Source organism: Pseudophryne corroboree, chromosome 4 (assembly GCF_028390025.1).
Source record: "Pseudophryne corroboree isolate aPseCor3 chromosome 4, aPseCor3.hap2, whole genome shotgun sequence".
NCBI lineage: Eukaryota > Metazoa > Chordata > Amphibia > Anura > Myobatrachidae > Pseudophryne > Pseudophryne corroboree.
In genome coordinates this window covers 395,701,271-395,726,270 of record NC_086447.1, presented here as the reverse complement: position 1 = coordinate 395,726,270, position 25,000 = coordinate 395,701,271, and the positions used below count along the sequence as shown (strand labels likewise).

The window sequence follows — 25,000 nt, the reverse complement described above, 5'->3', positions numbered from 1 at the left end:
GACTGGCAGGCATTTTATCTGGCAGCCTCAGACAGTGCAGATATCAGATTTCTCACAGTGTAATAACCATGTTAACCGCGCTCTTCTCCCCATTAATTCCTCTGTGAAGGAACAGGGAAAATGTCCATTGGTCGGCCGCAGCAGGGCATACACTGCCCAATGCGGCCAACTTTCCACTTTAAAAATATCGAATTGGACAGATATGCTGGACGATCTGGTATGTCCGATCAATCAATATTACTGGATCAGTTGCTGCATAGAGGCTGCAATTATCTGTCCGACCTGCCAATATCGGGCAGATTGACCAGATAATTGTAACGTGTCTACCCAGCATTACAGATAATATTGCAGTCTTTCTCATCAGATACAGTTTTTGCTTTCATTTTCTTAGACTGAACTAGAAAAGTGATTGAATCTGATTGGTGGATATGGATAGTTAGAAAATAATTACAATGATAATGATAAGTGTGTTACTATTAGTGGTCTGAGAGACTTGACCATCTCAGCTAGAAATGAGAGTTGGAAAAAAGAAATAAAACCAATAAAAAGTAATAATTAAACATTTATTAAAATCCTTACATATCCAGAAAAAATATATAATGTCTAAAATAAATTATTTCATATGAAATAAATAGGTATTAAGCATATCTAAACCTTGGAATATCAGTCTTAAGGAGGGTACACACGGAGAGATCTGTGCAGTGTGTATGCCCATAGCGATAGCGATGCGCTGCCCCACACGTCGCTATCACCGGTTCAGGTCGCTCATTTCACTGCTGTTTGAAGTGAGCGCACCCCCCCTCCGCTCAGCACACATTGCGCTGTGTGCTGAGTGGGGGGGGAGAGATGTTTGCTGAGCGGTCTGTGATAGATTGCTCAGAACACATTTCTACGCGTTTATCCCCCTTTAGGTCTCTGAAAACCAGTGAAATATCTGAATGCTCCAAATTCCCACTAGCTTTGCAGATGGTAATTTCTCAGGAACAGCTTATAATAGTTTCCAGCATGACGTGATTTACTTAACTGGTTGAATGAACATTTTTACATATTGTATTCATGGAAATAACCAGGCGTAATTTCCCTGATCACCAAGGCTTAACAATATGGCTAACATGGATCCTAAACTTTCATGCAGCAAAGTTTGGTAACAAATTATGAGTACATTTATTTGTATTATACTAATTCATTATTTGAATATACATACTGTACAATTTCTCCACAGGGAGTAAAAGGGGATACTGGCCTTCCAGGCCCACATGGATATACAGGCATACCAGGACTTACAGGTGCAAAGGTAAAGATTTCTCTTTGTACAAGAGAAAAAAGAGAAAGATTGGCTGCGCTTACAGTGTTGTTAGTATACCATAATTGTGGAGAGCTGACAACCAAAATAGATATAATATATTTATTTAGAATAATAACACACCAATAAAAACTGGTACACAATATATAAAAAAATTATAAGATTTGTGTATACTCTGAAAAAAAACGTATTAATAATTGATAGACAGTGTCCACAGATTAAGATAGTTACAACAGTATATAGAGCATTACCTTAATACAGATGTAAATTTGTAACACTGTTTGAAAGTTGTATTATTGCTATTGCATGCTTAATGAAATTGTATCGCTTCAGAAGATTAACTTTGTAGCAAATCTTTACTACAGGTGCAGAGGCAACATGCACACTGTAGCTAATAAAACATAGAAGTCCCAGCAGTGAAATATCAGTTATTAGTAGTGTGTGATTACCTCTCCTGGGGCTATGCACACCGAGCGTCCTCGGTGGAGTCCACTATAGCCCTAACTGATGGAACAAGGAGAGGAATTACTGAATAATAAAACAGAGGCTGCTACTGTGTATTTACCGGCGTCTTTAGTATATTTACCAGGATGTTTGTATGATCTGTCAGGGGCTAGAGGAAGTCCTTTATTGCCCACTTGGATAGAAACATATGGTGTCCTGGTGTTTCCAGTCAGAGCTGCTGCTGTTAGTTGAGTGCACGCTGGCCGCGGCTGTCGTTAATTAAAGAGAATCCTCTGGTGGCTATAGGCGCCGTATCGTAGCGCTGGCCGTAGCCACCCTTAGTAGCAGGAGTAACCTCTGTTAGCTGAAGACGCCGTGCAGTGGCGCTGGCTGGAGCCGCCGTTTATTGTAGAGGCTCCAACGAGGTGGTAACAGCCACAGGAGATGTATGAATAAACGCTGAGCAGTAGCGTTAGCCGGAGCAGCCTCGTGTTAATGGAGGGAACCTTCTATTGAGTGGCGGGGAACGTCCCCGTGGAAGAGCGATGCCAATAGAATAAAATCGGTAAAAGGTGATCAGAGTAAGGGGGAGGCTAACAGAGGTTACTCCTGCTACTAAGGGTGGCTATGGCCAGCGCTACGATACGGCGCCTACCTTCACTCATCATGCTTGAGGTAAGGTTACCGTTGCAAATCGTAGTCCACATGGATCGTAAAGTGTGAAAAAGTGAAAAAAAAAATGTTTTTGTGTGATAACCTCATGTCGACATTTTGTCATGTTGACCTAGTACATGTCGACCTAGAAACCATGTTGACCTAATGCGTGTCAACCAATAGTTGTCGACCTAATGACTGTCAACCTAGTGTTGTCGGCCTAGAGACCGGATACCGCACAGCTATGATCAGGCACTCAGACATGCGGGGGGGCGGCCAGCACAGGTCTAGTCCGCCCCGCATGTCAGTCCCCCCCTCCCCCCGCAGAAATGTAAAAGCATCGCACAGCGGCGATGCTTTTGCATCTCAGGAGATACTCCCGGCCAGAGCAGCTCCTGCGGCTGGCCGGGAGAACTTCTTCGCTGCCCCGGGTCGCAGCGGCTGCGTGTAACGTCACGCAGCTGCTGCGGCCTGCCCCCCCAATGGTCCAGCCACGCTCGCCGGTTGGCCGGAGCGCGCTCCCTAAATGGCGGCTTAACGCCGCCATCCAGCCCCAGCATGCGCAGTTCCGACCCGATCACTGCACTGCGACAAACTGCAGTGAGCGATCAGGTCGGAATGACCCTCCTTGTAACTACAGTAAGTAATAGCTGAGATGCTACCTACTCACATTAATTTAAGATACTTATATTCCTGTTTAGAAACTGTAAAAATATCTATTTGTCTGTCTGTCTTGTTATGTGTTTATAAATTATGTTTCATTTTACTTTTTACAGGGTGATAAGGGAAATCAAGGTGAACGAGGGAGTCAGGTACTGTCTTTATAAATAATAAGAATAATAACATTTTTGCATTGGTATTACAGATAAAATACTTCTGTTGATATTCTAACATTTCTGCTGCATAACAAGCATTGAGAATCTATGTGGCCATTTATAAATGGAAGAAGAATCCTACATCCTGTGAAAACTGACATTATTCCATTATTTAGGGATTCTCCTATTTACCATTCATTGAAGCCTGGGATGGCTATGAGCACGAATAATGGCTATGAGCACGTATGATGGTACAATAGGTTCCCCATGCAAAATAGAAGTACCTGTACAGTCAGCTGTCGTCAAATGCTATTAACATTCCAGAACTGCGATAGCAGGATCATGTATGATGAAGAGAAAATGCTTCCAGCATCACTCAGCTGCTCCAGCAACATTTTAATAATACTGTAGCATAGCAGCAAAGGTTTTTTTATTGCTTTGATATGCAGATATATAGAATCTATTTTTTATTCCAAATACAGTAAATCACTATGTAGATAAAGATCAATCACTTTCACTGTCTGTCAGCTAATCTGACAGGGTGAGAGGATCCACAGAATAAAAGTATTTCATATTAAAGTCTCTGAAAGAGTTTAATATTTGACAAAGTAGTGTAACAATCCACTAATGATGTACAGTTGTTTTTAATCTCCAGCCATTTACATTTATTACTGTGAGCAGTTCTGATGTCAGAGTAGACTAGTGAGCGGACAAGGACAGTATTAATAATAACTTGAAGTAAAATAGTAATTAGGCACGTCATTACAATAGCAACATATAATAGGTAGCAATAGATAAAAAAGATTTTAGACCCAGTTTTCATGAGTTATCATTATCAAACCTGGTAATTGCACAGTAACATTCTATACAGATATATTATAAATATTGTTTTTAAGTGGTATTTCTTTTTTTTTTAGGGCCATAAAGGAACAAATGGTTCTCCTGGTATTGCAGGCACAAAGGTATGTATTATATGCCTTCAAAACATTCCCATATTCTTAGCTACAGTGGGGCAAAAAAGTATTTGGACAGCCACCGATCGTGCAAGTTGACCCACTTAAAAAGATGAGAGAGGTCTGTAATTTCCATCATAGGTACACTTCAACTGTGAGAGACAGAATATGAAAAAAAAAACCAGGACATCACATTGTATGATTTTTAAACAATTGTATATTCTTGTGGAAAATAAACATTTGGACACCCACCAAGCAGCAAGGCTCTCACAGACCTGTTACTTCTTCTTTAAGAAGCTCTTCTATCCTCCACTCGTTACCTGTATTAATGGCACCTGTTTGAACTGGTTATCTGTATAAAAGACACCTGTCCACACCCTCAAACAGTCAGACTGCTACCTCTCCCCCACGGCCAAGACCAGAGAGCTGTCTAAGGACACCAGGGACAAAATTGTAGAGCTGCACAAGGCTGGGATGAGCTACTCAACAATAGGCAAGCAGCTTGGTGAGAAGAGATCAACTGTTGGTGCAATTATAAAAAAAAAAATGGAAGAAATACAAGATCACTGACAAGCTCCCTCGACCAAGGGGCTCCTTGCAAGATCTCACCTCATGGGGTATCAGTGATCTTGAGAACGGTAAGGAATCAGCCCAGAACTACACGGGGGGACCTGGTCAATGACCTCAAGAGAGCTGGGACCACAATCACAAAGGTTACCATTAGTAATACACTACGTCGTCAAGGATTGAAATTCTGCAGCGCCCAAAAGGTCCCCCTGCTTAAGCCAGCACATATCCAGGACCATCTAAATTTTGCCAGTGACCATCTAGATGATCCAAAGGAGGATTGGGAGAATGTAATGTGGTCAGATGAGAGCAAAATTGAACTTTTTGGTATAAACTCCACTCACCGTGTTTGGAGGGAGAAGAATGATGAATGGCATCCCAAGAACACCATACCCACTGTGAAGCATGGGGGTGGAAAAATCATGCTTTTGAGGCTGCTTTTCTGAAAAGGGGACAGGACGACTGATCCGTATTAAGGAGAGGATGAATGGGGCCATGTATCGTGAGATTTTGTGCAAAAACCTTCTTCCCTCAGTAAGAGCATTGAAGATGGAATGTGGCTGGGTCTTCCAGTATGGCAATGACCCCAAACACACCACTCGGGTAACTAAGGAGTGGCTCGGTAAGAAGCATTTCAAGGTCCTGGAGTGGCCTAGCCAGTCTCTAGACCTCAACCCAATAGAAAATCTGTGGAGGGAGTTGAAAGTCTGTGTTGCCTGGCGACAGTCCCAAAACATGACAGATTTAGAGAAGATCTGCATGGAAGAGTGGGCCAAAATACCTGCTAGAGTGTGTGCAAACCTGGTCAAGAACTACAGGAAACATTTGACCTCTGTACTTGCCAACCGAGGTTATATTACAAAGTATTGAGTTAAACATTTTGATTATCCAAATATTTATTTTCCACAGGAATATACAAATAAATTGTTTAAAAATCATACAATGTGATTCCTAGTTTTTTTTTCAGATCTGTCTCTCACAGTTGAAGTGTACCTATGATGGAAATTACAGACCTCTCAACTTGCACAATCGGTGGCTGTCCAAATACTTTTTTGTCCCACTGTATGTACACTTTTAATGCAGTGATGTTAAGTTAAAATAATTTTAACTCCTTCAATATCACCATAGTGGTTTATCACCATATCATTTTCATCATGCTGTGGTTATTATTGGATTTGTGATTTCATTTTATCCACGAAAATATATTTTTGGGAGATATAGGGGTATATTCAATTAAAGTCGGATCCATTCCGACATGTATTTATCGGAATGGATCCGACAACCCCTATTCAATCCCATCTAAAATTCGACTTTTTCAAGTACTGTACCAGTTATTTAATTTCTGTGTTGGTACAACCTACCTTTTCCTCAAGAGTTAATTAGCTAAATTTCTTTCTCCATTATATAATGGCCATCAATTAAGTCTAGGGTCTTGGCTAGAGGATGTCTCTGCTTATTTTCATCTGCCAAATGTTTATGTTTGTCACTTCACTGTGTTCCTCAATCACTTCACCAAATCACAGGACAATTGTAGCTAGCAGGTAAAGTACAGCTTGAGTCTCCCAAAATACAGAATATTTTGAAATACTAAAATTTGCTTTCTGATGGGTCACTGTACACAAAATGTGTTTAACGCACAAAAGTATTAAAAATATAGTATAACATTTATTAATTCCCTAAGATATCTCAATATGGTATTCCAATATTCTAAAATACAGAAAAATCTGATATCCAAATATTTTTGGTCCCAAGCTTTTTTTTGATATGGAAGAATCTGAGAGATGGTAGAGGCTGAGAATGGGCTTGAGAACCATATCCCTCTAAAACTATACTGAGTTAATGTATTTAAGCTAAAACAACTATATATCCTCTCTTCTTTTTTCATCTGATTCACAAATCATTTTAAATTGCAAATTAAGATAAATATGTATTCATTTTTTTGTTTGTTACCATTTGTTATTCAAGGGAGAACAAGGAGCTGATGGTTCTAAAGGAGAGGTAGGACTCAATCTTGATATAACAAACTGTTAATGCCTGCTCGCACCGGTCTATATTTTTCCAAAAACATGGACGCTTGCAACCCCTCTAGCTAGATTAATGATCAAGAGGGTAATTGAGACCTGATCGTAGCAGCAAATTTGTTAGCATTTGGGCAAAACCATATGCACTGCAGGTGTGGCAGATATAACATTTGCAGAGAGAGTTAGATTTGGGTCGGTTATATTGTTTCTGTGCAGGGTAAATACTGGCTGCTTTATTTTAACACTGCAATTTAGATTTCAGTTTGAACACACCCCACCCAAATCTAACTCTCTCTGCACATGTGTCCCCCCGTGCAGTGGGGTGTGGATCATTAGATCGACAGTGTCTAGGTCGACAATGTTTAGGTCGACCACTATAGGTCGACAGTGACTAGGTAGACATGGTTTGAAGGTCGACAGGGTTTCTAGGTCGACATGTTCTAGGTTGACAGGTCAAAAGGTCGACATGAGTTTTTCATGTTTTTCTAGTGTTGTTTTCTCAATACAGTGATCGGGAAGCCCAATTAGTGCACCATGTCCCCTCGCATGACTTGCTTCGTTCGCCATGCGTCGGGCAAGGTGCCTCGCTGCGCTTGGCACAGGTTACCGTTCCCAATCGTAGTCCGTGTGGATCGTTAAGTATGAAAAAGTTCAAAAAAAGGAAAAAATTAGAAAAACTCATGTTGACCTAGAACATGTCGACCAAGAACCCTGTCGACCTTGAAAACATGTCAACCTATAGTGGCCAACCTAAACATTGTCAACCTAGACACTGTCGATCTTCAGACCGGATCCCCTGCAGTGCACATGGTTTTGCACAACTGCTAAATTTGCTGCTACGATCAGGTCTGAATTACCCCCCAAAGCTGGTTAGTTGCTATGGGCAACTTAACCACTTTATCTCTCTACAAGGCTTGATACATCCTGCCAAGAATGAGGAGATCTGTGCTTTATATGCCCCCATCTGTGGAAAATTGTATATTTTGGGTGAACCAGACAATAGCGAGGTACATTATTTGGAAGAGGGGACTTTACTATTTTAAACAGGAGGATCCTCACATGTGCTCGAGACAGTATGGAAAAGATAGGGCACAAAGTACCCTCCCCCTTATCTATGGAAAAGATAATACTATGCCAAGGGTGATAGTTAAAGAATATATATAACCAGTGCACACATTCACAATCAATCAATAAATATATAAATGTACTACTAAGGCAAAGTTGGTATATGCAAAAATTATTTTTATTACAAAATATATTCAATGTATAGTTACGAAAGGATAAAATATATTTTAAAAAAATAGTAGACAAGTGCACTACCAACAAAATATTTGTAAAATCCAGATTCAGCTAATAGCAATGACATTCTCACACAGCAGGAAAACATATCTCATTCTACTGTCCTCTTACACTTTTACTGCAATCTCGCCAAACAACCCCTCAAGAGTTCCCATGACACTCTGCTAGCTTCTTTTTTAAATCTGTTTTGCTGAAAATGTCTTTTAGTTGCAAATCGATGCAATTAAGAGGCACCAGTAGACTGTGCTAATTAATTTGATATGCAACACTTGTATATCTGTGTACGACTGAGCCTGTATGTGAAGTACGTTGGAACTTGGCAAGGAAAAAAAGCTGCTGCTTCTGCATTGTACCACTTCATACGCAAATTCAGAGACTCAGTCGCACACAGACATACAAGTCTCCCATATGAAATAAATCAGAAAAGTACTTTGGTGCATCCTAGTTTCAACGCATTGTGACTAAAGATGCCCAGCGTTAGTGGAGTTGTATTGGACCTGTCAGCTCACTCACGCCAGGTAACTCCCACTGCATGGTGTACTGAGGCTAGATGTACAGTATAAGGACACATCTATAAAGATATAAGTGCAAACCATAGTGGTTAGCAGTAAGAGCAGATATATTGGTCTTAAGGGGACAATGGGCTCATGGTTGTGTGCTTATCTCACCACCTGTATCTGTGTCCCTCGGCTTGTATGCCATTGTAACAGATAATAAACATTGGCATAGCACTTGAAACAGGAATAAGTGAAGAGCTGAATGGACAATCTTATAGAACCAGACTATTCTCTGTGTTGCACTGCTCTCACAGCTCACAGCTGTGTCCCTTGGGTTAAATTATTTTAAAGCATATCAATCCTGTAGTTGCCAGTCATTAAGTCTTGTTTACTTTGTGCTTTAGTCTTGAAAAACTTGCAATCAGCTCTTAAAATATGTGGGTGCAGATAGCAATGAAGATTATAATCTTCGGGTATGAAAATCACTTTGTTCGGACCACCAGGCAGTAGTTGCTAAGAGGCCAGGTCATTTAATGCCCCCACATGTAAAAGTGTAATTGTGCATGTATTACTCTCCTCTCTCCTGCATATGTGGAAAAAATATAGGTATAGTGAATAACATTGACTCACTACAATGACACCTGCCAAGACGTTGAATACAGTATAATAGGCATCAAGTGAACACTCAGTTAAAGAAAGTTGAGGGAAAAATGGGCAAGCATATGAATTTCAGCGATTTTTACAAAGGCCAAATTGTGATTGCTAGATGACTGGGTCAAAGAATCTCCAAAACAGTGGGTCTTGTCAGGTGTTATCATTAGATAGTGATTAGTACTTACCAAAATTGGTTCAAAATAAGACAATAGTTGAACCAGCGATAGGGTCATGGCCAGTGGCACAACTTCATCCCAGGTGCCCAGAAGCAAGCTAGGTCTTGTCCCCCCCCCATGCCAAACAGTTATCACTCAAGTTCACTTTCATTCATTGATGCAGATCTTTGCAATTTTGGACTGCTAATCTGACACATTTGCAGAGTACAATCTCAGCCAATGATGAATGCGCCGTAGTGGAAATATTGCTGATTCCATCTGCAATTTTTGTGATTGCCAGACAATACTGAGAACATTTTAATGGTCACCAGACAATACTGAGAGCATTTTAGTGATCTCCAGACAATACTGAGATCAATTTTGTGAGCAACAGATGATACTGAGAGCAATTTGTGACCGCCAGACAATACTGGGAGCAATATTGTGACCGCCAGACAATACTGAGAGCAATTTAGTGATCAAAAGGGGGGAGGGAGGGGGACTGGACTGCACACCCTATTTCTAAGCATATTAAGAGGTGCTACCATGCTAACACTTCTAGTACTATGCAGGAGACAGAAAAATGCTGATGCACACTCTAAACACTAAGAACACTGATGGTAAAAATAATTCTGATACACCCTCACAATTACTGATAGTGTACTGATAGTGGGCTACAGCTTTCCTGTTGTGTCTTAAATGAAGGCAGAAAGGGGAGCAAAAGTTGTTTTAAGGAAATGCACTAATTATTATAATAACATTTTTATATGGTTTTTATCAAAGTTTGGAGAGAGATAAAATTGTGAGCGATAATGCACCAACCAGTCTGCTCCTGTCATTTTTCAAACACAGCCTGTAAAATGTAAGGCAGAAGCCGATTGGCTGGTACTTTATCTCTCTGGGTTCTATTTATTATCATTTGCAGCCAGCACCAAAATGTAAACATTCCTTATCGCAATAAGGAATCTTTATTTTCCCATATGTAACATTGGCGAGTCGCTGGGACGTCAGCACATGTGCAAGTCAGAGTCACTGCCTGGAAACCATCTTCTATTTTACTTATGCAAAGTGGGTGTGGATGGATTTATTCAGGTACTTCTTTGAGTATAAGCAGGTCTCAAATGATACTAGGTTTCCCCCAAAGAAACCAGATTGTCATGTGAAAAATGTGTATAGTTGTATCATAAGAATGTCACTACTTAAATTTAACCAGAGTGATAGTAAAACAGTGTGTGCAGCTTAAAATATGCAATAAGATAAAACAAAATATCTAATTTAATATGCAAATCAGATGAAATTAATATACACTAAAATTGACAATAACAAACAGTATTTTAAAAAGAGATAGCACTCTTTTAAATAAATGAAAGAGAGAAAATGTTCATGAGGAGGTATAGTGGTACGCAACCGGTGTGGTGGAGCTGCAGGTGTTGTTGACTATGCAAGGTAACCCTGCATATGGCTCCAGAGCTTTTACCAGTGGCAATGTAACCATACCCAAGTGCAGTTCTTGTGGTCACAGGTGGAGTACTCCAACGCGTTTCGAGACAGCTAACTCTTTTTCAAGGCTTGTACTCCCCTGTGTGCTTGTCTTCTTTTTATTCCCCAGAATTTGATGTGGTTAGCGCCTCACATCTGGTTCTTTGTCAGGCGGAAGTGACGTCATAGGCGCGGCGATTCCCGGAAGTCCACTGGAAATGTTCCTTGTTAGTTTAAAATGTGTTAATAAGGTGGAGGTTCTTTTCTGTTATGTTGTTGACTTCAAGGGAAAGGTGACTTGGTTGCCAGAGGTCCCCGTAGTGACGTGGTTCTGCAACCAGAAGTGCGGTCCGCCATATTGCCAGTGACCTTAGTGCAAATAAAGGAAGTTCACTGGCGGCCATTTTTATGCGTCAAATATTACTTTCTGTTGTTAAATGTTGATAAAACTTCTTATTTAGAAGGTGATTGTAAGATGCTTTTGTAAAATTAGATGATAGTCCTTTTTGAAATTGAGATTCTGGTATCTTTTGAAATTCTGTGCAGCTCCATATGAAAGATATAGAATTAGACATACTTGAGGAAAATTAAGAAAAAGGGACTAAAAGGGGACATAATCAATAGTATATAAATGATGAATATGATATGAAATATGGTTAGCATGTATTTATGTATGGCTTAATGAGAAGGATAGTTCAATCGTGTAGGAACCATTTTAGTTCAAAATCCCGATTTAGGCAATTAGGTGCCAAAGTCTGAAGTTTATAAATAGTCTACATTTCATTGCGTGCTATATTTCGTTCAATATTTCTATCACGCCTTGTAGATTTGATGTGCTGGAGGCCGGTGACATTTTTTATGTGAGCTTGAGAGCACTGATGGTGGGTCCTAAAGTGTTCTGACAGATGGTGAGTGGTTAGACCTCACCTAATATTGCATAGATGTTCCCCTAAATGAGTTTTTAGGGCTCTAGATGTCCTTCCTACATAGGCTTGGTTACAAGAGCATGTTATTTAACCTCAGGGCACCTGGTATGAACGTACGCCCCTGATTTAAGTCCATTGTAAATATGATGACCTCCACCTCTATGTATAACTTTGTCTTCGGGTTCATGAATCAAAACTTAGCTTTTTTACAGGAGAAAAGTTTAACTGTTTAAACAACTGCTGGTTGACATTTTAGCTAATACAAAACAGGAGAGGACTTAAAACATCTGGCTACTACCTTTTTCAAAAGGAAATAATATACTGGCAACTGAAATCTTCGGCTCATACAAAGATAGGTTAGAAAAAAGAGTTAGAAGTTACTACTACATAGGATTATACAGTCAAAGTCAGAAAAATGTCTCTATGCACACTGCCATATTTGCACCGCACACTGGTACATGCTGCGCATGCGTGCGCTTTCCCGTGACTGCGCATACCCGCTATTGCGTGCACCCGCTCGCACGGTATGCGTATTTACGGTAAAGAGTATGTAGTCGTAGCGTGCGACTCATTCGTTACAAATGTTCACAATTAATGTAGTTTATAGATCATGGTCCCTTTGATAGATTCTGAAAGTTTGGTTAAAATAGAATGTCCCTGAGCTGAGGAATCCCTCTTTGCATCGTACGAAGGGTCTAACAGGAATCATACAGCAGTGTTTGGTACCCATCGGAAGAGTATTTAATTAGTAATATTCCGGTGTTGGTTTGGAGCGTATTAATCGCTCGTGCGAATAGTTATGGACATAAGAAGTTTATGTCCATTTCTATTATTTACTCATACTCAGGTATGCGGCGGGAAACCTAGTTTCCCACCCACCTGAGCTGTTGGAAATCGTCACAGCCCACCTGTATGAATCGCCCTATGACCTTTTGTTATGATGCAGGGCCGAATTCCTTCGGCCAATGGACAATGGGATTGTAGGGACTATGAGATTGCATTGTGTGTGGGGCATAAATAGGCAGGCCGACCATATCCAACTTCACTCTCTCATCAACGGTTATCTGCTGATAGCCGGGAGCTGGATATCGAGGCGCATGCGATCATACCCTTTGTGCGTAAGTTTTCTCTCCGTAATCATTGTCTTACTGTGAGCCAATTTCTCTCATCTCTCCCCGTCTCTCTCTCTCTTCTCTTTTCTCTTATATCTCTCATAGTATTATAGTATTGTATTGCATTTAGGTCAGTGTAGTATTGTCTTTTTGTATTTATTGTTTAGTTCTGTGGTTAGGAAGTCTTTGTTATATTGGAGTGTATCATTTGTACTGTTATCCCTTTTTTTTACAAGTATATTAGATATAATACAGTTAATAGGCTTCGGACCCTAAACCAGTATCTGTGTATTTTCTATAGTATTAAGTGTTCACTTGAGCGTCGGTGACGCTCAAGCAGCCTTGTAGTTAGTCAGGTTACACAAGGTTGCACGTACACCCTGTATTCACATTAAGGTATTCTGTGTATTTCATTGGTATAAGGTTTAGACATAAAGGTATAGCATTGTGAGCGTCTGCACCGCTGGTGACCTCCTCGTGGTCTCGAGCGTAAGCCACGCCATAGCGAATCATTACTCTAGTCATAGCCAATAACGTGTCCTGTGATCACTGGGCCGTGAGCGAACGTGACGCTTGAGCGTCTCGCCTACGGCTGAGCGATCGTTACGCAACTAGCGTACCATTACGGTACTTCTTAAGCAAACAGCGTACAGTGTTCTTAGACTTCATAAAGGGTTATAATTACGACAAAAGGAATTTAGCATTGTCAATTGGGGGCTCGTCCTATCCTTCTCATATCTGCACTAGGTAGATCAGCAGACATTATCCCCCCAGCAAAGGGTGGGAGGTTGTCTCCCAGTGCTGACGGGATAAGCGTCTGCTTCGCTTAGATAAAGAGTGCTGAAGGAATCCGGGAACCGGAAGTAAGAACAAAACGCTTGTGTCTTTTAAAACTGTTTTATTTCTCTTCTGTCTTGCGTATACACGCACGCATACATTTATCTGCATTTCTTTTTCAATTTCATATATCACTATTCCTGTTTGCCAATTTTTATAGTTGATAGAAAGTGCTAAAAAGAGATTTGCTGTTATTTCATAGTAAAGGTAATAGTTAAAGTATAGAACAACACACGATTTGTCTAGGAGACAAGGCAGTCAGTGTGGATTGCGGTAGATGATCAGGGATCATTTACATTGATAAAAGTATATATTGTGTTACGGTGGATCTTTGCATTGCGTACACGTGTCGCTAACAAAGACTAGCGTACGCAATCCAAAAGGCAGACGCACGCAGCGTTCATTACGCAACGTAGCGTCCGGTTACGCCCACGCAGCTCAAGTCACGAAAAGTTGAATTAGCGCAAAGCGAGAATTAGCGCAAAGGCGATAAGTAACGCACAGCGGTAGATAACGCGAAGCGGTAAATAACGCAAATCTATTTTTGGAAAAAAATCTGAAATTTAGTTTAACAGATCCTGCTCCTAATTGGTAACACTGTTGGACTGAAGACAATTTCTGCGCAGAAATAGATATAGAAACAAAAGTGTACATGTGTTGAGTGAGTGTGTTTTTTTATACATAAGTTTATACAACTTTAAGGTGGAACCAAAAGGAAAGTCGGGTACTCGTCAAGGGACATACGTGTAAGTGACATATACGGTGGCTAGGGAGGCATCCCTGGTTAAATAATATTTGAGCATTAGAGTATAGCGGACCATAAGGTAACAAGACCAGGAGGTCATAAGGTAACAAGACCAGGAGGTCATAAGGTAACAAGACCAGGAGGTCACAAGGTACTAAAAGGTCCGCTATAAAGGTACAAGAGGCACAACGCCTGGGGTGTTGGTGCAGAACCCATATAGGCCATAAGCTCATGCTGAAGGAATCGCGGCCGGAAACATCGATTCCATTAAATCTCTCAGTACATAACAGGTAGTGCTTATGTACTGAACGATTGGACCGCACGTAATTGTGTGCAGTAGTTAGTAATCTGACCTAATACCATTAGAGTAAAGTGGTCACAAACGCTATTTGTACATTCTGACGTGATTTGTGTAATTTTTTATTTTTAAAGGGAAGTTCGCTGGTCACTCAGGAACTATCTAACAACCCCACCTTTACTGGAAAGAGTAAGTGTCCTGCGGGTAACCCTCATATGTTCCAGTAAACTGAAGGTTCCATAGGGGCCCTGTATCGAGTACGCCAGCACCACGTCGGTGTGATCAGGTCGTATTGGTCGAGGTGGGCGAGTGAGTGGGGTACTCGGTAAACCGCCACCGCCGGCCTACTGTGGAGTAATTTGGTTGTCTGTAAAGGCTTGCTGAAAACCTTGACACAGAAATCCAAGGAGGACTAAGCAACACCTGCAGACTATGGGGGCCAGTTGCTCAGGTAGGGGGCGATCAACCCTGGTTCAGGTTGATTCTGTGAACCGACCAGTTGGGTCGGCACGATATGTAATGTGTGAAAAATATGGAAGTCACACCGAATCTTTATGTGATGAATGGGAGAGAATGACTGTACAAGACAGGGACAAATTCCCAAGAATAGGTAGCTTTAGTCCAGAAGTGTTACAAAATTTAAGGAGGAGGATATGTCTCGTAAAATCAACAAAGAGACGAATTCAACATCATGATTATTTACAGTTATGGCACCAGGAAGGTGAGATACAGAGAGGTTTGGCTCTGGCGGCAGGATCTGGGGCAGTCAGGAAGCTGATAGCCACAGCTCCTCCTCCACCATACATTGCAGGAGAGAAGTTGATTGCGGAGAGAAACGCACTGGGTTGTAAAACACAAACTCTTAGTAACCCTGTAAATGTTAATGATGTTAACCAAATAACTCATGCAAGTATTAACCCGTGCAAGATGTACCCTGTTTTGAACCTTCCTCAGGAGTGTGATCAAGAAGACGATTCAGCAACAATTTCAGCTCTCTCTCTTGCAGCCACCATAGCAGAGACCACAGTAGGCACAGCGACACCCACGAGATTAGTGAAAGCCCCTAGCGGAGGGATAGGTGAGGTCGTGTCAACGGGTAAGTACGGCACCATGCACTACACTGAAACAATTGTACCACAACAAGCTGTAGAATCTACACAGGAAGAGGCTGTTAGAATTGCTCCTGTAAGGGTAATAGCAGTTCCCAATGGAAAAACAGATGTGTCTGGAGCCACTCCCATAAGGAACATTGCCATGTACACTCCATTTTCCAGAATGGAATTAAGAACAATAGTGTCCGAATTTCCTGACCCCAGGAAGGATTTAGTTGCTAGCCAAAAATACATCAGGGATCTAGGTAACACTGTAGAACCCAACAACAAGGATTGGCAGATACTGCTAAGAGCTTGTTTACCTTCCAATGTTGACGCAACTCAATTTTTAGCTGACTGTGCATTGGATAAAGATGTACCGCTTACAGACGTGTACAACAAGGATAATGTAAAAAGGATAAATTTACAGCTAAAGGAGTATTTCCCAGCCGTTGTTAAATGGAACAAGATATTTTCCATTAAGCAAAAGGAGTCTGAAACGGCAACAGAATATTTTCACCGGGCACTATTAGAAATGGCAAAGTACACTGGTATAGAAGACATTAAGACCAACCCAAACCATCGAGAAGTAGCAGTATCTGTACTGATGGATGGTTTGAAAGAAACATTAAAAGCTAGGGTACAGACCACGCAGCCATGTTGGCGAGGTCTGTCAGTGTCCACATTGAGAGAGGCTGCTATTGATCACGACAGAAACATCACTAGGCACAGGGAATCGCAAAGTGATAAGTTGATGTCCGTAAGTATACAGGCGCTGACCACAAGGCAGCCTGCGTATGTACCACCGAATCCTGTGGGTAAGGCAAGTGTAATAACATGTTTTTCTTGTAACAGACCGGGACACTATGCACGAGAATGTAGAACAAAGAGTGTACAAAGATCTTTCCAACCCCCTAGACAACGACACGACACACGACATTGGGAGCAGGGTCCACAGAGGCGGAGTTTTGAGCCACATACAGGGGAAACAAAAAGATATCCCCCGAACAGAGATTGGCATGCCTCTGGTAGTTCCCAGCTAACCCCCGCACAAGTAGTCGCTGCCAGCAGGATTCAGGGAGGTCAGCATACCCAATAGGGGTGTGGCCATACCTGTAATCTGCACCCAGTTAAGTTGATTGCTAGTCTTGGAAGCGAACCAGAGATTGCAATCAATGTAGCTGGTAAAACTTTAAACTTTCTTGTAGACACAGGAGAGGCCAAGTCAGTGATAAATTCGACAGTGGGCATGAGAACCACTGGTAGGACAATTCCAGCCATGGGAGTAACAGGAGTAGTCCAGCACTACCCTGTTAGCAAACCAGCCGAGATTACAATAGGGCCTTTGCATACCAAGCATTCCTTTTTGCTGGCTGCATCGGCACCAACTAATCTCCTGGGAAGAGACTTACTATGTAAAATGGGTTGCGTCATTTATTGTACTCCTGAAGGTGTATTCTTGGACATCCCTGAGAATCACGCTCAGGAAGTACGAGACATGTTAGACTCCCCATCAAAATTAATGTCACATTCCATTATGACAAATAGGAACCCATCCCAAGTAGAAGAGATGACATCTCAGATACCAGAGTCACTTTGGACAAAAGATGGACAGGACACTGGATTAATGGCAAACGTAGCTCCAGTAGTTGTACAAGTAAAAGATGGTAGGATAGCTCCAAAAATCCCACAGTATCCTCTGAAGCCAGAGGTGGAGTTAGGAGTTTTCCCAGTAATAGAGCGCTTGCTACAACAGGGCATTCTAGTAAGAACGTCCAGCACAGCAAATAGTCCCATCTTCCCTGTTAAAAAGAGTGGGGGGAGGGGTTACAGGCTAGTGCAAGATCTAAGGGGGATGAACAAAATAGTTGAGAGTCAGTTCCCCGTAGTGCCTAATCCAGCTGTCATCCTAATGCAAATTCCTCCCACTGCCAAATTTTTCACTGTTATTGACCTCTGCTCCGTATTCTTTTCGGTACCTCTGCACCCTGACAGCCAATATTTGTTTGCATTCACATACAGAGGAGTCCAATACACGTGGACTCGGTTACCCCAAGGTTTCATAGATAGTCCAAGTATATTTTCTCAAGCTTTGCATGATTGTTTACAGTCTTTCCAACCGGAGAGTGGATCAGTGTTGATACAGTACGTGGATGATCTACTACTGTGTTCTGATTCATTGGAGGCATCCCTGAAGGATACGAAACAGCTCCTGTTTCATCTATCAGACACAGGTCACAAGGTTTCCAAAGACAAGTTGCAATTATGCCAAGCTAAGGTAAAATATTTGGGACACTGTCTAACACAAGGACTGAGACACCTGACCGCTGATAGAATCCAAGCCATTAGAGACATGACACTGCCACAAACCCAACAACAGATCAGGACGTTTCTAGGAATGTGTGGGTATTGCCGTAATTGGATCCCAGGGTTTTCCATATTGGCGCTACCTTTGCAGGAAATGGTCTCCTCAAACAAACCTGATCGGATTTCGCATACAGACGAATCCGAAACAGCATTTGAGAGACTCAAACAGTGTCTAACGCAGGCACCAGCACTAGGTATGCCAGACTATGGGAAACCCTTTGAACTATACGGAACAGAAAGTGCTGGGTGCGCAGCAGGTGTACTAACACAAAAACACGGTGACGCCAGCAGGCCAATTGCATACTACAGCGCCCAGCTAGACACGGTAGCGCGATCCCTCCCCACATGCTTACGTAGCGTTGCGGCGATAGCATTGCTAGTGACAAAAAGCGAAGATGTCGTGCTAGGCCACAACCTCACAATCCATACACCGCATGCGGTATCTGCCTTATTGAATTCTGCCCAAACCAGACACGTCTCATCAGCAAGGTTTACGAGATGGGAATTGGCATTAATGGCCCCAGTAAACATCACCATAAGGAGATGCAGCGCATTAAACCCTGCAACATTTCTCCCAGGTGTGCCTGGTCAGGCACAAAGGGTGGGAGGTGAGAGTGATGGGGAAGGAGGATTTAATGCAAAGGAAGATACACATGATTGTATGGAATATTTGACCCAAAATTTTACCGCAAGGCCTGACATCAGTGACAATCCACTGGAAGATGCAGAACTCACGTTCTACACGGACGGTAGTTGTCATAGACAGTCAGACTCGGGAGACTTGTGTACTGGATACGCAGTCGTAGATGACCAAGACACCATAGAAGCGGAACCGCTAGGCCCACCTCACTCAGCCCAGGTTGCTGAACTGGTCGCCCTAACCAGAGCATGTGAATTGGCTAAGGGTAAGTCAGCCAATATCTACACCGATTCTAGATACGCCTTCGGGGTAGTACATGATTTCGGAGCGCTATGGCGGCTCAGAAATTTCATGACGGCGGCTGGTACACCGATAGCGCATGCAGCTTATATAAAAAGGCTTCTAACAGCGATACAGGAACCCGACAGAGTGGCTGTTATCAAATGTAAAGCACATACATATAGCCAAGACCCAGTATCCCTTGGTAACAGCCGAGCAGACGAGGCCGCAAAGCTTGCAGCTGCTACCCCCATACGGACAGACACCACACAACTGATGGTATTTAATACCATCAACACACAGAAGTTGTGTGAGATGCAGAATTTGTGTTCCACACAGGAAAGAGCAGTCTGGAGGGCAAAGGGATATGGCCAGGAGTCCTCAGGGCTCTGGACGGATGGACATGGTAAACCAGTGGCCCCCAGGGCATACCTTCCATGTCTGGCTGAAGCAGCTCACGGGCTGACTCATCTAGGCAAGGAGGGGATGTGCAAATTGGTAAGAGCATACTGGTGCGCCCCAGGATTCTCCTCTCATGCGAGTAAAAGAGCAATGTCATGCCTTACCTGTCTGAGAAAGAATATTGGAAAAGCAATACCTACAGAACCATCCCATATCCCACCTGCCGGCGGCCCTTTCCAGGTAATACAAATTGACTTCATTCAATTACCCCCATGTCGAAATTTGAAATATGTACTTGTCTGTATAGATGTTTTCTCGAATTGGGTCGAAGCATTTCCAGCAGCTACAAATACTGCCATGTTTACAGCTAAGAAAATTGTGCAGGAATTTGTATGTAGATATGGTATCCCTAGAATCATTGAAAGTGATAGGGGTACCCATTTTACAGGTGATGTCTTTCAAGGAATGTGTAAGTTGATGGGAATTGATAGTAAGCTGCACACTCCGTACCGTCCACAGGCGAGTGCGAAGGTCGAAAGAGTGAACAGCACTATTAAAAATAAATTGAGTAAAGTAATGACAGAGACAGGATTGACGTGGCCAGAAGCTTTACCCATTGTTTTGTATAGCATCAGAACCACTCCCAGGTCCCCCCTTAATCTGTCTCCTTTTGAAATCTTGTTTGGTCGACAACCGCATGTCATGATTAACCCTCAGGATGATTTGAAATGTAACAATGAAGTAACTGTAAAGTACTTGATTAACATGAGTAAGCAGTTGAGGAGTCAAAATGATAATCTGAAGTTGGTGATTCCTGATTTACCAGGTAGTAATTGTCATGACATTGAACCTGGGGATTATGTAATGATACGAAATTTTCTACGCTCAGGTTGTCTTATTGATAGATGGGAAGGACCATACCAGGTCTTATTGACTAGCACCACAGCATTGAAGGTTGCTGAGAGAGAGACTTGGGTCCATTCATCCCACTGCAAAAAGGTTGCCGATCCAGAGAAGTCCCGTGATAAGGAACAGACGGTAGAGGTTGTATCACTGGAGTGTCTGTTCCAGGAGGACTGAGGCGGCACCTGAGCCTTGAAGACCGAAAGCAGTTGTCGACTCCCTTCTCCCTTTTATTGTTTTTCTCCACTTCCCAGCCCCTCTCCCTTAAAATTTCTTTTTCCCCCTTCTCATTCTTCTCTATTTCCTCCTCAAAGATGGACTTGCCCCAAGAGACTGTGATCCGGATTTTGATGTTAACCATGATGTTGACCAGAGCAGTCTGTTCCGGCGAGAGTACCATAGAGGTCGAAAGAGGTTCTGGAATGGGTTCCGATTATGATGATGGAGGCGTAGTTTTCCAAGATCAACCAAACCAACAAGCAAAGGCGAGTATCAGAAAACGATCCGATAGAAGAAATTGTGATGGATTGTTAGCTGAAGAAAATTGTATCTGTAGGCTCTGTGATAATCTGGTTGAAGATGGGTGCATAAAGAAATGCCAATCCAGTTTTAATATCCATATGGACCGGCATCCATTGAGTGACTATCACTCCTTAGTGGGTAACGTGTTAAACCAAACAGATTGTTGGGTATGCTCTCAGGTACCTCAGGGTCACAGCAAATCAGGGCTAGTACCATTTCCTTTAACGTTAGGGGAGGTACTTGAGCTAAGTGGTGGGAGACCGGTGGACCGGAGGTTTAACATCTCCAGCCCTCCTAGTTTGAAGCTCCACCAATACCATGTGGATAGGTCCCTCATATGTTTTAACATCTCCAATCCCAGAAAACCGGGAAATTGGGAAGTGTCATGGAGCAACCTTACCATGACCTTTTCACACAGAGCAGATAGAATGCCTACAGATACAGAGCTCGTACGCCATATAGCCAGTAGAGGAAAATCTTTTCGGTATCGATATACCTTAGGAAATAGGATTACTAGAGTTGGAGAGGTATCACCAGGATACTGTGCACATATCGTACAAACTGATACGTGCATTAAGCAGATGGAAGAATTAGGGTCAGGAGATTTCACCTGGAAGGTTTGTAACATGGTCATGTCCTTCTCCGTCCCTTATGTTCTCCCCGATGATGCATATTTCATATGCGGGAGAAAGGCGTACAAGTGGCTTGCCCCAAACTCTGAAGGATTGTGTTATATTGGAAAAGTATTGCCTGAAGTGATGACTGTTACACATGACAAAATGAAGGACATACACCGTGGTGCCCAAGCTCCTTATACTCACACTCATTACGAGCACCGAGTTAAAAGACAGCTGTCAGAAAGGTTAGAGCATCCGGCCTCTGATCTTATCCATGAATCCACCGGGATTCAGGTTCTGGTAGCGTTAGATTTCACTCGTACCGCTCGAGGTGTGATGAATTATAGATACATTTCCGCACTCGCCAATTTGTTAGATAATATCACTGAAATGTATGATGACACGTTTAGATACACTGGAAGAGAACTTCAAGCTTACAAAACAGAACTAGTTCAGCATAGGATGGTTCTTAATTATCTTACAGCAGTAACAGGCGGATATTGTGTTACATTGGCAACACAGTACGGCATAAAGTGTTGCACGTATATCACAAATAGCACCGAGGATCCGGTAGAGGTCATAGACCAAAAGATGGACGATATTCTCCAATTGAAGTGGGAATTTCGTCGAAAACACAATCTCACCCTTGCTGCTGTAGGTAATGAGCTGACTGGTTGGGTGTCATGGTTGAACCCGCGAAATTGGTTCTCCGGTTTAGGAGACTGGGCTCAAGGAGTCATAATGGATGTTGGAAAGTTTCTACTATGTATCCTGGGTGTCATTATATCGATTGGATTGATATTTAGATGCGGGCAGGCTTTAATGAGGTGCAAACAAAGTACAAAAGTGATGAGCTTGAGGAGCGAGGAAACTGTAATTAACCTGGATTTGATTTATGACCCAATGATAGAAACCAGAATGTGATGAAAATGCGATTATACGGTCCGTTTCTTTCACCTGTTTTTCTGCTTTTCTCCCAGATACAAAGACCCCCTTGGACGAGGAAGCTGACGAGACGAGATGTATACAGACAACGGATTGACCAAAGAAGAAGATTTGACAACTTTAAATATGGACACTTGATGAACTTTGCCATGGATCCCCAGTTTCCCTAGTACTTTTAAACTCACGCTAGCCCAACATTTTTTGTAAATCTGATGGCTCAGACAAAGCTATTTGCTCATGCCCAAGGAGCAATACAGCGCAAAGAAGACGACTCTCAACAGATACCGAACACAACTTCAACAACAGATGTACATTTCCCTGACATAGAATATCATTGCATTTTTCGTAAGTGTTCTTTATCTTCATCTCTACAACCCCCAGGTAACGACACACATAGACGATAGGGAATACAGGCACAGATAGCAGCAACCACATACCTCCCCCATTCATGTATCATCAACTAAAATGTGCATCCCCATTTTGTTACAACCACAGCCGAAATGAGCTCGGTAGAGTTTGACAGCCCATCCACAGACCTGTACCACAGGATAAGAAGGAATTCAAATGTATACTTCGCAATACCTCGAAGCTTGATTTACCACACGTACGGCACGATGATACATGACCCTCCAAACATGGACTCATACACACATGCTTCTACTTTCTCACTAGGTCATACCCTTTTCACACCTACTCCTCTCTTCTTCCTTACCCCACCATGGAAATCAATTAACCCCTGATTTACATTTTTCTCCTTAAATATTTTAGAAGGTGGCAGTTATTACTGACTGCCAAAGGGTGGACTGTCAAAGTCAGAAAAATGTCTCTATGCACACTGCCATATTTGCACCGCACACTGGTACATGCTGCGCATGCGTGCGCTTTCCCGTGACTGCGCATACCCGCTATTGCGTGCACCCGCTCGCACGGTATGCGTATTTACGGTAAAGAGTATGTAGTCGTAGCGTGCGACTCATTCGTTACAAATGTTCACAATTAATGTAGTTTATAGATCATGGTCCCTTTGATAGATTCTGAAAGTTTGGTTAAAATAGAATGTCCCTGAGCTGAGGAATCCCTCTTTGCATCGTACGAAGGGTCTAACAGGAATCATACAGCAGTGTTTGGTACCCATCGGAAGAGTATTTAATTAGTAATATTCCGGTGTTGGTTTGGAGCGTATTAATCGCTCGTGCGAATAGTTATGGACATAAGAAGTTTATGTCCATTTCTATTATTTACTCATACTCAGGTATGCGGCGGGAAACCTAGTTTCCCACCCACCTGAGCTGTTGGAAATCGTCACAGCCCACCTGTATGAATCGCCCTATGACCTTTTGTTATGATGCAGGGCCGAATTCCTTCGGCCAATGGACAATGGGATTGTAGGGACTATGAGATTGCATTGTGTGTGGGGCATAAATAGGCAGGCCGACCATATCCAACTTCACTCTCTCATCAACGGTTATCTGCTGATAGCCGGGAGCTGGATATCGAGGCGCATGCGATCATACCCTTTGTGCGTAAGTTTTCTCTCCGTAATCATTGTCTTACTGTGAGCCAATTTCTCTCATCTCTCCCCGTCTCTCTCTCTCTCCTCTTTTCTCTTATATCTCTCATAGTATTATAGTATTGTATTGCATTTAGGTCAGTGTAGTATTGTCTTTTTGTATTTATTGTTTAGTTCTGTGGTTAGGAAGTCTTTGTTATATTGGAGTGTATCATTTGTACTGTTATCCCTTTTTTTTACAAGTATATTAGATATAATACAGTTAATAGGCTTCGGACCCTAAACCAGTATCTGTGTATTTTCTATAGTATTAAGTGTTCACTTGAGCGTCGGTGACGCTCAAGCAGCCTTGTAGTTAGTCAGGTTACACAAGGTTGCACGTACACCCTGTATTCACATTAAGGTATTCTGTGTATTTCATTGGTATAAGGTTTAGACATAAAGGTATAGCATTGTGAGCGTCTGCACCGCTGGTGACCTCCTCGTGGTCTCGAGCGTAAGCCACGCCATAGCGAATCATTACTCTAGTCATAGCCAATAACGTGTCCTGTGATCACTGGGCCGTGAGCGAACGTGACGCTTGAGCGTCTCGCCTACGGCTGAGCGATCGTTACGCAACTAGCGTACCATTACGGTACTTCTTAAGCAAACAGCGTACAGTGTTCTTAGACTTCATAAAGGGTTATAATTACGACAAAAGGAATTTAGCATTGTCAATACCTACAGTATACCTGTCTTTTGTTGGTTGCATACATACTGTAGCTAGACGCAGCCATTATGGATTATACCTATACCTGTCTGTTGTTGGTTGCAGACAGTGTTTTATTCTGAACTTTATGTTCACAACACACTTTTCGTATAACACTGTTAACTCTTACAGTTAACATCTACATTCAGACTAATTGTATCTTACCACAGTGTTTTAACATTTAGTTTAACATTACTATAACCTTTTCGAATGTTAT

General features: G+C 42.2%; 1 protein-coding gene across 1 annotated transcript in view; it reads left to right on the top strand.

Annotated features, from left to right (window-relative positions):
* The window catches only part of COL21A1 (collagen type XXI alpha 1 chain), a 472,866-nt gene that overhangs the window by 410,452 nt on the left and 37,414 nt on the right, over nucleotides 1-25,000 (top strand). Inside the window, exons 22-25 of the mRNA XM_063916728.1 lie at nucleotides 1,223-1,294; nucleotides 3,178-3,213; nucleotides 4,134-4,178; nucleotides 6,702-6,734. Coding sequence (XP_063772798.1) covers nucleotides 1,223-1,294; nucleotides 3,178-3,213; nucleotides 4,134-4,178; nucleotides 6,702-6,734 — 186 coding nt within the window. The remainder of the gene's footprint in view (nucleotides 1-1,222; nucleotides 1,295-3,177; nucleotides 3,214-4,133; nucleotides 4,179-6,701; nucleotides 6,735-25,000) is intronic.